Below are 13,103 nucleotides of genomic sequence, written 5' to 3' on the forward strand. Positions count from 1 at the left end.
GATTCAGTCTTTGTTTTGCGGCAGTGCTCTCCAAACTCTTTTGTCTTGATGGCCAAAATGATCACATTTAAAATACTGCCAGGTCATTAAATCTTGAATTAAAAATGCAAAATCACTTTGTAAAATATTTTTTTCTTTCTTACCTGTTGTGATACACTAAGCTTGCAATGTTTTATTGAAATAAAGAAGACAGATAAGTCAACCCAAATAAATAAATAAGTCTTTCATCTGAGTTTCATTATTTTTTGACTTATGTTTTCCTTGTGTCAGTTTTACACATCTATGCTTCTTGAAAGACACTTTTTGCTGTTTTTTATGTTATAAACAAAGAAAAATTCACCTCTGTGTCTCGTTATACTTTTGTATCTCATTAAGTATTTTTTGTGTGTTTTTCTCTCAGGAATAAACACAGACGAGATCAAACATGGCAGAGAGCACAAGCCCAAAAGGCAACTCTGGCGATTTTGCGAAAAAAGTGCAAAGACAGCTGAGCAGAGGCAAAGAAAAGGTGCAAACTTTAGGATTTCTAGTTTATCAAATACCAAAACAAGGAAAGAAAGGAGAGATTTAGGTGATTTTTTTACTTCACTGCAGGTGATGCAAAGGCTTGGAAAGTCGATGGAGACGAGAGATGATCAGTTTGAACACTCCCTCCAGATGTTCAACGACCAGCAGGTAACAAAATCTTAAGCTCAATTATTCTTAATAATCACAAATAAGCTCTAAACCTGTTGAAAAAGTATTCATGTCCCTTAATCTACATTAGTTTTACTTCACAACGACCAATTTTAATGTTTTCTTTGGTTTTTATGTGGTAAAACAACAGAGTAGCTCATGCTTGTTTAATTGAAGGAATGAAACATGAATTTTGAAATTGTTTACAAATAAAATATTGAAAATTCAGCCCCCTATTACTATGATATCCCTAAATAAAAGCTAAGAAAAACATACAGCTGTCAAAAGTCACTGAATGGTCCAGTCAAAGTCTAGACCTAAATCCAATTGAGAATAAATGGAAAGACTTAAAAATTGGCAAAGAGTGATTTCATTAAATATTGAGTATTTCTGAAAATAATTTCCCACCACAATTTTCAGATTTTCCTTTAAATAAATGTTTAAAAAAGAGATCCAAAACAACTACGCATCATTTTCCTTGTTTCTTTATGATGATTTTTACCATAAAATCCTGTCAAAATGCATTAAAGACATTAAAGCATCGTAAACTCCTTTTCTATTTGCAGACAGACGGGAACCGGATGTACAAGGACTTACGGAACTACATTGATGCAATAAGAGGTATGAAGTGGTTGCTTGCACGTGCAGCAGATGTAGATTTGTGCCATCTGCTGGTCTCAGATAAGTTGTTGTACTTTCTGCAGACATGCGTGAAGCATCAAGACGCCTCTCTCAGTCTCTGTTTGATGTTTATGAAAGCGACTGGGCTGGAGAGGAAGACCTGGGAGCCATTGTTGAGGTTAGTGACCGAGAGAAAACAGCAACATGCATACAATAGAATAAATATACTTTATTTATCCCCAGTTGCTTATTAATTAAGAAACGACTCCAGCTGTGTTAAATATTAATAATAGATACAACAGAGCATTTAATTCTAATAAATAAGGAGAGGTAGAAACCACAGGGGTTGAACTCATTCTTCTATCTGTCTTAAAGCTGCAAAATGTAACTTTTATAAAAAAATATTTTTTACATATTTGTTGAAACTGTCATTATGCCATGGCAGTATGGTATAAATCAAGCTCCTCTGCTTTCTCCCAGTGCTCCCAGTGCTAACTGGAAACAACCAATCAGAGCCTGGAGTGGTTTCACAAAATGTTGAGTATTTCTGAATATAAACTCCCAACACAATTTTCAGATTTTTCTTATAATAAATGCAAAAAAAATATCCAAAACAACTATGCTTCATTTTTCCTCCAATTTACAATTATGAGTCCTTTGTGGTGGTTTTTAGCGCTGTCAATCACAATCTGGTGTGATGCTGCTTATTCCACGGTTTTCTCCCCTCTTGCTGTTACGCTGCAGCTAGCATAGCATTTTGAGAATGCTAGTGCTAGCTAGCATAGCCACATATGACGGCAGATAAACGGCTTTCCTGTAACTGTAAGTTGTTGTTTCTCAGCCATAAGAACATTTAGCAGCGAGTACATGCCATTGATTGACAGTATTAAGACCCGCCTCCTGGCTCTGATTGGTTGTTTTTGATCGGGAGCGGTGCATTTCTTCAGATGGCGATAATAGCTCAGGGAAGAAGTGAAGGAGATTGATCTTTTTACAGATTATCCATCTTGTACCAAACTATCCTTCATGGTGACAGTTTAAACAAATATGTAAAAATATATATTCCTTATAAAAGTTACATATTGCAGCTTCAGTGAATAATTAAAGTAATGTTTACGCCGGTTAATGAAGGGCGAGGACCTCCTGTGGAACGACCACGAGGTGAAGATGTTGGACCAGGTCGTCCGCACCATGGAGTCCTACGTGGGACAGTTCCCAGATATTCGGGTAATGCAGGGAAACAGAGCTGAACATGCGGACAAAACAAAAGCGTGAGAACAAATTCACATTTCCATGAATCTACTTTTTAACTCGTAGGAGAAAATTGCCAAGAGGGGAAGAAAACGGGTGGATTACGACTCGTCCCTTCACACCCTGGAGTCTCTGCAGACCGCCAAGAAGAGGGACGATATCAAGATAAGCAAGGTCTTTGAAAGAGTATTAAAAATCTTAGAAGGTTTTTTCATGTGCCTGCATCTGCTTAAATATACATCCTTTCACTCTGCAGGCAAAGGAAGAGATGCTAGCTGCCAAAAACATCTATGACGGGATCAACAATGAGCTGAAAGAGGAGCTGCCTGTCCTCTATGACAGGTCCGATAGCTTTCTTTGTAATGTTAAATTTCTCTTTCCTCTTTCACATCTTTTTAAATTAATTGTGTGTTTTTCTCCCTGTAGCCGCATCGGATGTTACGTGGCTGTCTTCTCAGCTGTGTCTAATTTACGAGACATCTTCTATAAGGAAATGAGCACGGTATGTCTCGCCTTGAAGTGAAATACGATTATAACGTGGACAGATTTTCTTGTTTTGACCACCGTGTCCTCTTTCAGCTCAATCTTGATCTGCAGTGTGTGATAAAAGAGCTGCAGGCTCAGCATCCTGACAAAACGTTTTCTGTGAGGGGGCTGCAGAGGTAGGTTTCCCCCTCTAGGCTTTACATACAGTTGATAAAAATAATAAAAACAGAAGGTTTTCACATGTATTCATCACAGCTGGAGGTTTTTTGAGCTGTAATGGATCAGAAAAATATGCTGTTTTTTCTTGGAACTTTTTTAAGATGCAATTTTTGCTTTGCAAAAGTTTTAATATCCCATGAATTTTTCACATTTTGTCATCTTATTGAAAAAGTATGAGTTCCACTGGCAGATTATTTTCACTTAACATGGGCAAATTGTCTTCTTATAAGTAAATATATCTGCCAATAGGAATAGTTTTCATCAAAATTAAAGAATTATTTACTTAAAACAAGCTTCTACATCTTGCTGAAAAGTTACTTGTAAGTTAGTTTTGCCTTATTTCAAGTGTACTAAGATATTTGCAGAAGAAATTAGACTAAAAATAGTAAGATTTAGTGTTTCTGCAGTGTAATGGCTGCTGGAAAAGACAAGTGTTTTGTTGTTGACTTAGCATCTAGAAACCATTTTCTGGTGCGCAGGAGGCTCCACTTCTGCTTTTCAAAGATTTACAGTTGTATAATTATGCATCTGTTTTCAGCCATTTTCACATGTGAGTGGAAACATTGAGTTTGGCCAGCAGCTTATTTGGATTTAAAGTGACAAGATTCCCCAAAAGTAGCTAATTCTGAACAATCAGAACAGGCTAAAATGTCATTATACAAGAATGATTTGCCAAAAAATTAAAAATTAAAATTAAAATTATGAAAAAGTTTTGTGTAGCCCATAGACCTACCCTAAAATATTCAAGGAAGAACAATAGGTCACCTTTAACTGAGAGGAAGATGAGCATACATACAATTGTCAGATTTTTATTTTTCATAATTGTTGAAATCGATGCATTAATTTACTTTTCCTGATCTTTCTCATGCATTCCCAATAAAACCAATTCATGTTTGTGGCTTTAACTTAATAAAATTTAAAAAAGGTTTGGCTATGAAACCTTTGCAGACACTGCGGATATAAAAAGTTGTCACATTCCCGTAAATTATTTCAGGTATGGCTCCCTGAAGAGACGGACTCTGCTGTCCCCCAGGGCCTGGAAGGCCAGTTTTTCCGAATTTAACCGGACCTACAATCCCAGAATGAGCCTGCGGTCCAGTCTCAAGTCTCCGGATAAACCGCGCCACAGCACTCTGTCCAGAGACAGCAGCACACTCGGCTTCTCCTCTCGTTCGTCCACCCTGAACAGGAGCCTGACCGAATCCAGAGAGCTGGACACGACTTCCTGCCACTCCGAGAACCGAAGCTCTGTGGCGCAGGAGGAAGCCGCAGCGGGAACATCTGGGAAAGAGAAGTCCGGAGCAGCCAGCGGTCAGGCCGAAGAGGGGAAGAGCTCCAAAGAGGTAGAAGATAAAAAAGATGGAGAAAAAGCTCCACCAAGTGAGAGCAGCTCTGAACTGAACAACTCCTGCGAGTCGGAGAGCTTGGAGCTGCAGCTGTCCGCAGCCCAAAGCGAAACGCTGCACATCGAAGAAGAAGAAGAAGAAGAAGAAGAAGAAGAAACCTCTGCGACCCTTGACTCACAGAAAGCAAACGGTCTAAAGAACGGCGACGTCGGCGCGTTGAACTCTGACACCAGCAACCTGCGCATTCCTCAGAAGGTTGGTCTCCTAATTATCTCGCAGCTGAGGCATGCTGGTTCTATTTCTGGTTTGTTCCTACTTGTTATAACTCTTGTTCTCTTTAGGAGGGTGCTGGAGAAAAACAAGCGCCCCACGACTCAAAGACCACAACGGTTTAAAGGTTTCACACTTTAGAAAAGAAACAGGTTTGCTTCTTTTATTTCATAAATTCACGTTGCACCTTACTTTTAGTATTTGACGTCTTTTTTCCCCTTCTGCCTGAACAGAAGACTGAAAACGACAGCTGGTCAAGAGGCAAAAATAAAAAGGAAGAAGACAGCCGGGCAGACGAGTCCAACTGTTGTTTAATGACTGATGTTTCTGGTAGTTTTCTCATTTATCTTTCAATCAAATCAAGTTTGTCCCAGAAGGAGCTTCTCATTTTAATAAAAACAAACCAAACAGAAAGTGTTCTTGAATAAACAGTTTATTAGTATAAATGCACAAGGTAGCACATTGTGCTTAGCTTCTCTTATTAGAAGAAACTGAACTAAACTGATAATTTTTATGTTTTTACTAACTGGAAGGCCAAAACCAAAGCATGATGAGTCAAGATTGTCAGGGATTAATAACATCTTACGCATTTAATGATACGTAGAAATATTTCTAACATTTATTACTAAAAAATCTAATAAGTTAGAGTTTGCAGTGCATCTTTATGTGTTGTGTTTGGCTTAATAAGAGTTGAAATTGGTTTTTAAATTTGTGTAATTCATGTAAAGTATACACCTTGAACTTTTTCACATTTTGGCTACATTGCAACCACTAATTTTTATGTTTTTATTGCAACTTTGCTGATAGATCAACACAAATCTGGACATAATTGAGTAGTTAATGATGAGAATCAATACAGGGTTTAAATTTTTCTCTGCAGCTAAGCATGAACAAGAAATAAAGCTGTAATTGCTCAAACTTAATGTTGTCACAGATTCTCTATTCAGTGTACGTCTGGAGTTTGACAGAACCAATTTGAAAGATGAAAATGCTTCAAATTGAAATGTGTGTCAAACTAAACAAGGCATTGTGAGTCTTAAAATGCAAATTCTGGTTTCTTTTAAGATTTGAATTAATAATTATACATATTTTAATTGGAAAACAACAAAACACATCTGAAACACACGGCTTCCTTGTATGGCATAATGGAAACATCAAAATAAATCAGATGATATCAAATTAAGTCTGGATTGTCCTTGGGTACAATTTCACCATGAACTGAAGAAATCATGTTCATTTATTCATAGAAATATACCATGGAAATGCCCAGATTATTGTTTGTCCCCAAAACTCATACATTTAAAGACGAATATAAATTAGAAATGCAGTGTGTAAGTAAAAAATGACCGACATTCATACAAGAAAACCAAATTAGTGAGTCGTATTACTCTTGTACTTACTCTTAAAGGTACTTGTATAAAAGATTAGAAGGTGTTTTAATGGTATCATTCATTCATTCAGTCATTCAGTCATTCAGATAGGCCACAGCAACTTGACTGTCGGATCGAGCAGCGCCACTTCCGGGTCCACTTTTTGGGTCGCATTTTAACCAACAGAGTCGCGCATCTGTTTCATAGAGGATCTCTGAGGCAGTAGAAGAGGAAAGGGAGGGGCGGAAACGGCGAGTGTCTCCCTCCCGACTCACGAGTCTTCAGAAACTGTCTGCTCTTACTGTATTTCACCCACGCAGTTAAGTTTCACTTGGTGGAGTTAAAACCTTAAACCCCGGAAAAACAACAGAGAGTGTTTGCTCTTTGTTTTTCTTGTCTTACCCGCCGTAAAAAGAAGTTGTTTGGTCCGTTGTTGAGGTTTCGTGTCGCGGTTGCTCCACAGCTGTTGCTGCGCCCTCAGGTAAGTAAGCCCAAACAACAGCTGCGGTGAAACAATGTCTGATTGATTAACTGCTGAATGGGAGGCGGGAGAGCTTTGTGTGACGGCCTGGTTTTATTAAATTATGGAGGTCAGTCCGCTTTCTGGTCAGACAAGTGAACGGACCGCAGTGAAAGCTGGTGTGAAAGTGGTTTGGCTTTTTTTTAAAGGTCATTCGTTTAACAAAGAAGTTCAGCTGGTTGGTGAAGTGTGCTGGTTGTAAAGCAGGAAATGTTTGTTTGAGCACCTCAACTTGTTAAAAATTCAAGTAAACTGTTGGTGAAACTGTCAATGTTTGTTTAATTTGTGCCTTTCTTTCAGGTAGCCAAACTCACCCAGCATTCACAATGAATAGTAAGTTCACATTTTGATTAAATTGTGCATATATTAAACGTATTGCTTCGTTTTAAGATTTAGTGAGTATTAAGTTTAGGAATGTTGTTAAAGGCATAAGCAAACTGTTGACTCCCAAAGTTTGGGTTGGGACTCCATTTTGAGTCTTGAGATCCTCTTGAAAAAATAACTAAACAGCTATGGGAGCGCATGTGTTTTATAGTGTAAAAGAAAAAAAGATATCAGGACTTGAATAAATTAAAGCAACATATTATTTAGTAAAAATTAGGGCTGTGTGGATATAAAATTTTGGGTCGATATTTAATATTACTGCTATTAAAACGGATATTTCCTGATATTACTTATATTTCTCAGCTGTTTTGACACATTTTGGGAAACAAATAAGATGAAAACAAATATTTAATATCGACCCAGTTTTATTTATCAGACTGTGACTGGCACCTTAAGAAAAAAATAAAAGTAATTCCCATCTATCAATTTACACCTAGGACTGAAAATCACTGAACTTTTAAAACAATGTCATGAAATATTCAACAAGCAAATAACTAATACAATAGTTGACTTATAATATAGCAGAATACACCCTCCGCAGTGGGAAATTGCCTAGAACTTTTTATTTTACTCCAAAGGTCACATTTATAACTGTGAAATATGTTTTTCTCGATAATTCTAAGTTTTTGTTGGAAATTCTTGTAACTCCAATAGGAAATAAAAAGCTGTTTGGTTTAAAGGTGTGGCGCAGCCTGTTGACGAACAACCACGCACAAATTTGCAGATGGTAGCGGTCAGAAATTCAAATAAAATTATTCTAGCAGCTTTTGGTCAGACTTTAGACTTCAGGAGGGATTTTTGTTTTTTTCTGGTGTGAAACTCAGAAAGCAGCATATTAGTTCCTCCAGGCAACATTAGAAAATCATATATAATGACAAATAACAGGTAAACGCATTGATCTTCAAAGATATTTAGGATTTAATGCTGAAACAATTCAAAAACATTAACTTTTAGAAATTACTATATATTTTTGTAAGTCAGCAGTCAGAAATAAAATATTTATTGTGATAAATATAAATAATAGGGTCAGTGTAGATAAGAAGTAAGAAATGTGGCCACCAAAAAATTGACATTTCTAGATTAACTTCCCATATTTACAAGAAAAACTGGGACATTCTGTCAGTCATTTAAAAAACAGGATAATTTTCCAGGATTAAAGACATTTTCACATTAAAACTATTATGTTCTGACATTTTGAAGTCAAAATGTTCATAGAATATGCTAATTGATAGTATCTGCCTTTAATTATGGAAATGATCCCTTTTTTGTAAGTTTGATGTTTCTACATCAAAAAACTTTTTTTTTCTTGTAAATATGTAAGGTAAATGTAGGAATGTTTGATTTTTGACAGTAATTTGCTCCTTATTTACTCCCTAACCCCATTATTTTCTGCTTGTCATCTACACTGGCCTTAATATTCTGCCACAATTTCCATCTCCTTCAAATTGAAAATGCATATGAATATAAAATAACAATTAGAACCAGTCTGACACCTTCAGGTATATAAAACATATTTTACTGATTATTGTCCAGAAATTCTGCTGCTCTCTGAAATATTCAGAGAAAATAAAAAATCTGTTTATGTATTTTAGTAAACTCTTAACGAGAGAGAAGAATTAACTTCTACACTCAAATGGAAAAGAGAAACTTTTCCCATGCATAATATTTTCTTTTTTAAGTGAACAATGTCTTATGTTGCAGTCCTAATCCAAAATAATCAGATTAGATTATCACAACATGATGGGTTGTTACACAAGTAGCCCTTGTTCATTGAGATTGTGTTTTCTGACATTTTTAACGAGCTCCCTTATCTTCCAGGTACAGATCTGAACTCATCAAGCGCGTTTACACAGCAAGCTGTGATGCGGAGTGAGTATTCGGCTTTTAACAGATAGTTACCAAACTACTGCTTTTTCCTGTCACAGCAAACAGATACTCTCACAATATGTTCTGTTTCATAAACATATTTGTTTTTCTGCAGATTCAACTTTGTGGCCGACAGCTTTTCCTAAACAAGCAAACGACTCCGTTATTTATGGTAACACCTTCACTCCTTGTTTTTCACTGTTTTTGTTGCATTATCCACATGGAGTCACTTTAATACGCAGAAGAAGAAGAAGACGGAGCTACCTTCGTTTTACCAGATGCTAATAAAAACGAGAGCTGTATATTTAAAGTGTTTATTTCTGTTGGTTCAGTTTATTAGGAACAAACTGCTCAATGAAATGATTTTAACACTGAAATGCAAACGTAATGAAAAGCGAGTCGGCAGTATACACATTTAATCAGGTGCTTGAAATCCTTGAAAATTTCAATTAGATGTTTTCAAGGTTTGAAAAGTGCTTGATTTCTGTGTAAAGTGGTTAATATTCTGGCTGCACAGTTTTGAAATAAACATCTAGGAGAGAAGACTCGTTACAGAAAGTGAACTGATTCATATTTAAACATTTAATTTGAGCTCAACAGGTTTGTTAAATGTAATGATCATTTCTAATGACTCAATGAGTAAGTGCTGCATTTACACTGCATTCAATGTGAATCCATGTGATTGGAGCTATCCCTGTTTTTACATAGTTTTTCTTTCCACTAAACTTTCAAAGTAGTTTGAATACTCTGTAAACGGCCAACTTATTGACCTTTTTTTGGCTTAACTACCTTGTTGAGGAGGATCTGTTGGACAACTGTAGTGTTGACATTTTCCCTTATTGTGTAGGCTGCAACATGGCTAAGACAGAATGATTAATGGTGATGAATCAATTATAAATGATCAACTCATTTAGTAATTGATCGTTTACTAGAGCACACAGACTCAAAAAAGGTAAAAGAACCTACTCGGAGGAGTAATTAAGCCAAAATTTAAATGTGTTTAAATTAAACAAGTTTAACTTAAACTTAATCATCAGAAGAATTGATAACTAAAGTTGTTAGGCTGTAACCAACATAACATTTTTCATTAACTATAATTTGTATTCATCAAAATCAACAGAAATAAACACTCCTTAAATGTATCAATATGTGTAATGAGTCTGAGTTTCACTGTTTTAATTGAATTACTTCTGTATTGAGATGTAAAAATCTTTAAAGCACAATATCTTTCCACAGTGGTAACAAAATCACTCCCTGTAAGAGACCAAAACACAATTATTGGAGGTATCAGTTTTTACTCTCAAGTTACTTTTCTTGTCACTTTTAGGACACAGTTGGATTCTAAAGTCATTCTTTTTTTTTATCTTTTATCTTAGTGGTCGTATTTGCCATGTTGGTGACGTTGGGTGTTATTGCTTATGTACTGTATCGGTACATGTGCCGCAACAAAGGCGACTACAGGACGACGGGGGAGCCGGCTCCAGGAGATTATTTCTATGACGAGTCCCACACACTTGGTGTGAGTGAAAAGAAGGAATACTTCATATGAACCTGGGAAAAGAGGGTGGCTAACAGGAAAATAAAGATGCATGTGTAATAAAAAAAAAAAAAAGAAATGGGATGGATTTGCTACTGGCAGGGAGAGGGGAGGGTGGAAGCTGGAGTGGGGATGTTTTTAAGAAGTTGTCCCAGGAGTGAAACCAAAGACAGGATCAGGACTGTAGCCATGAATGTTGATGAATGTGAAGCAGCTGAAAGACAACGGGCGTCTACCGACAACCACAGCTTGGTATGAAACAGGTGGTAGGATTTAAAACATGTCTACAGCCAGCTATAGGATCACAAAACATTCAGCAACCATCACAAGATTACTCTGACACTATTATGTTTCTGCCTTACTTCTCTGAGATGTATTTTTCCTCAATCTTCTGTTACATTTATATTCAGTTGCTTTTCTTTTTTATCAACTTTTTCTTTTAATTAAAAAAATGATACAGAAACTGCTTTTGTTGCACCTGATTTAATTTTCTATGTAGTTACTGGAAACTTTTTTTAATGTTTGGAAGATGGTAAAGATAGTAATGTGACTATTCAGGTTAATGTATTCTGTAAAATTGCTCCTTTAAACTGTACAGTGACAAGTTCCCTTGCTACAAAAAAAGGGGTTGGAAAAATAGTATGGAAATCTTTATTTGTACTAGATTAAATAGAAAAATGTATATTTATGGGAGCAAGAAATTTAGGTTTAACTTTTTCTATGGAAATCTATAAAGGACATTATTTTACATATAGATTGAGCACATTTAAAACTTTATTTTATGAAATTGTATATAATTTTCCAAGGTACTGATTCTCTCCATGCTTTTTAAATATAGAAACGTTTCGCATTTCAGTTCCGCAAAAGCTTCACTGCTGGGCACAAGTAGGAAGTGAGCACAAAGATTACAGGTCAGTTTATTTGTGTCAATCATAAAGAAGTTAAGTAAAATTAAATAAAGTTTTTGCTGTAGCTCATGAGTAACGGTGTGATTTATACGTTAAAAATAGATTGACTTTGTTCGTGTAAATGGAATGCTAAAGGAGAAATGCTATTAAAGCTAAAGCCGCACAATATTTGAAGATCTTACAAGGGCGATATTAGTAAATATTGTAATATCAGTCGCAATATTTCTCCTTTATTTGTGACGTTAAGCTTCGTGGGAAGCATCTCTTGAGCGAAACTTCTGCTATCGCTAGACTTCGTCCAACTGGCTAAATTAGCATGTAAAATGTTAGCTCGCTTACGGAGCGGTCTGGGCTTTCTCCCGTGTACTTTGATTCTTTCCGTTAGAATTTGTACCGGGCCAATCAGCGAACAGCAGAAGTTGTTAACGATGACGTCGCTGTTTTCGAATTGTAGGTTGCCCTAGCAACGGCAATGACCAAAGTGAACGGAGCCGGTAAGTGTGTGTTGGCCACAAATATTGAATTAACATCAACAGCCATCTTGTTCAGCTTGGCACTTATGTCTTCGCAGTTTTACAATTTTAGTAAGTTTTTTAGCATCAACATGGCGCATTAGATTAATTACAGACAAACTTTAGCAATTGGGTAAAATTTTAAATGGCAGTGTCTATGCCATTTGCTTTTGCGAATAGCTTGATGTCAAGTGAGACTGAGTGAGAAATACTGCCACCTCCAGATGGGAGTTGGTAGTCTCTTAAATCCAGTTTTTGTGGAAAATTCGTAATACGTTATGCTTTACGTGAAACAATGCAGGAATCTGTTGATTTTGCGTGAAACTTTGTAATCATGGAATTGCGAAAAACTGGAGGGACTGATTTATGTAATTTGGAGTCTGGAGTCTAGAGGGCCACATAAAAAGCTACCGAGGGTCAAATTTGGGCCTCGAGTTTGACACATTGGTTCTAAAGATTTACTGGGAAGCTAGTTTGTTAAACTAATAAGTCAAATAGATGCGCTGTTTATGTAATTTTCAGCATAAATTTTGTGTTAAAATAACTGCTCTCCTTTATAAAGATTTTTATTTTTTGAAAATAGGAAGCATGTTTATTAAACTAATAATCGCCTGTGGCAAAAAACCAAAACAACAAAAAAATAAAATAAATCTCAGATGTCAACATAAGAAACTTTTTACTATTCTACCAAGGGACTACACAAATGCATACAAGAACAAACTTACCACATTTCAAATTTCCAAAATAACCTTTATTCTAAACTTACATTTTAAATTTTAAGTTTAGTATAAAAAAGTTAAGTGCACCTAAGTTCTTTTTTTTTTCCAAAGCATTTCATCCTTGACACGTCTCAGCAAACCGTAGTGACACTCATCTCCTTTAGTAATCTTAAAAGATAGAATGTGTACCAAAGTACATCACATCACTTTAGTACATACATCTATTTTACAAAATGTTGTAAAGAGAATCCCTGAACTATAAATGTCCATAATCCTTCAACAAAGAATGTCCCATTTGCTGGCTGTGGTTGGCATAGCATCTACTAGTCAGCTGTGAGTTTACAGTACTTCATAATGCTAGAATGAAGCCACTTAAGCTGCTTTACAATTGGAGCAGAGATGGAAAAAAAGGAAGAAAA

The 13,103-nt window shown here is 36.1% G+C and overlaps 1 protein-coding gene across 1 annotated transcript; it reads left to right on the plus strand.

The window, feature by feature from the left end:
• The first annotated feature begins 405 nt into the window (after positions 1–405).
• On the plus strand, positions 406–6,594 carry LOC103139142 (bridging integrator 2-like). The gene is made up of 12 exons (XM_007553627.2): positions 406–508; positions 595–675; positions 1,242–1,296; positions 1,380–1,474; positions 2,428–2,523; positions 2,614–2,721; positions 2,804–2,889; positions 2,974–3,049; positions 3,127–3,209; positions 4,247–4,853; positions 4,940–5,020; positions 5,102–6,594. Exons 1-11 carry the CDS (start codon positions 425–427, stop codon positions 4,991–4,993), a joined length of 1,425 nt encoding a protein of 474 aa, XP_007553689.1. The 5' UTR covers positions 406–424; the 3' UTR covers positions 4,994–5,020; positions 5,102–6,594.
• Positions 6,595–13,103: the final 6,509 nt, after the last annotated feature.

The sequence above is a fragment of the Poecilia formosa genome, unplaced genomic scaffold (genome assembly GCF_000485575.1).
Source record: "Poecilia formosa unplaced genomic scaffold, Poecilia_formosa-5.1.2 Scaffold57, whole genome shotgun sequence".
Classification (NCBI taxonomy): Eukaryota; Metazoa; Chordata; class Actinopteri; order Cyprinodontiformes; family Poeciliidae; genus Poecilia; species Poecilia formosa.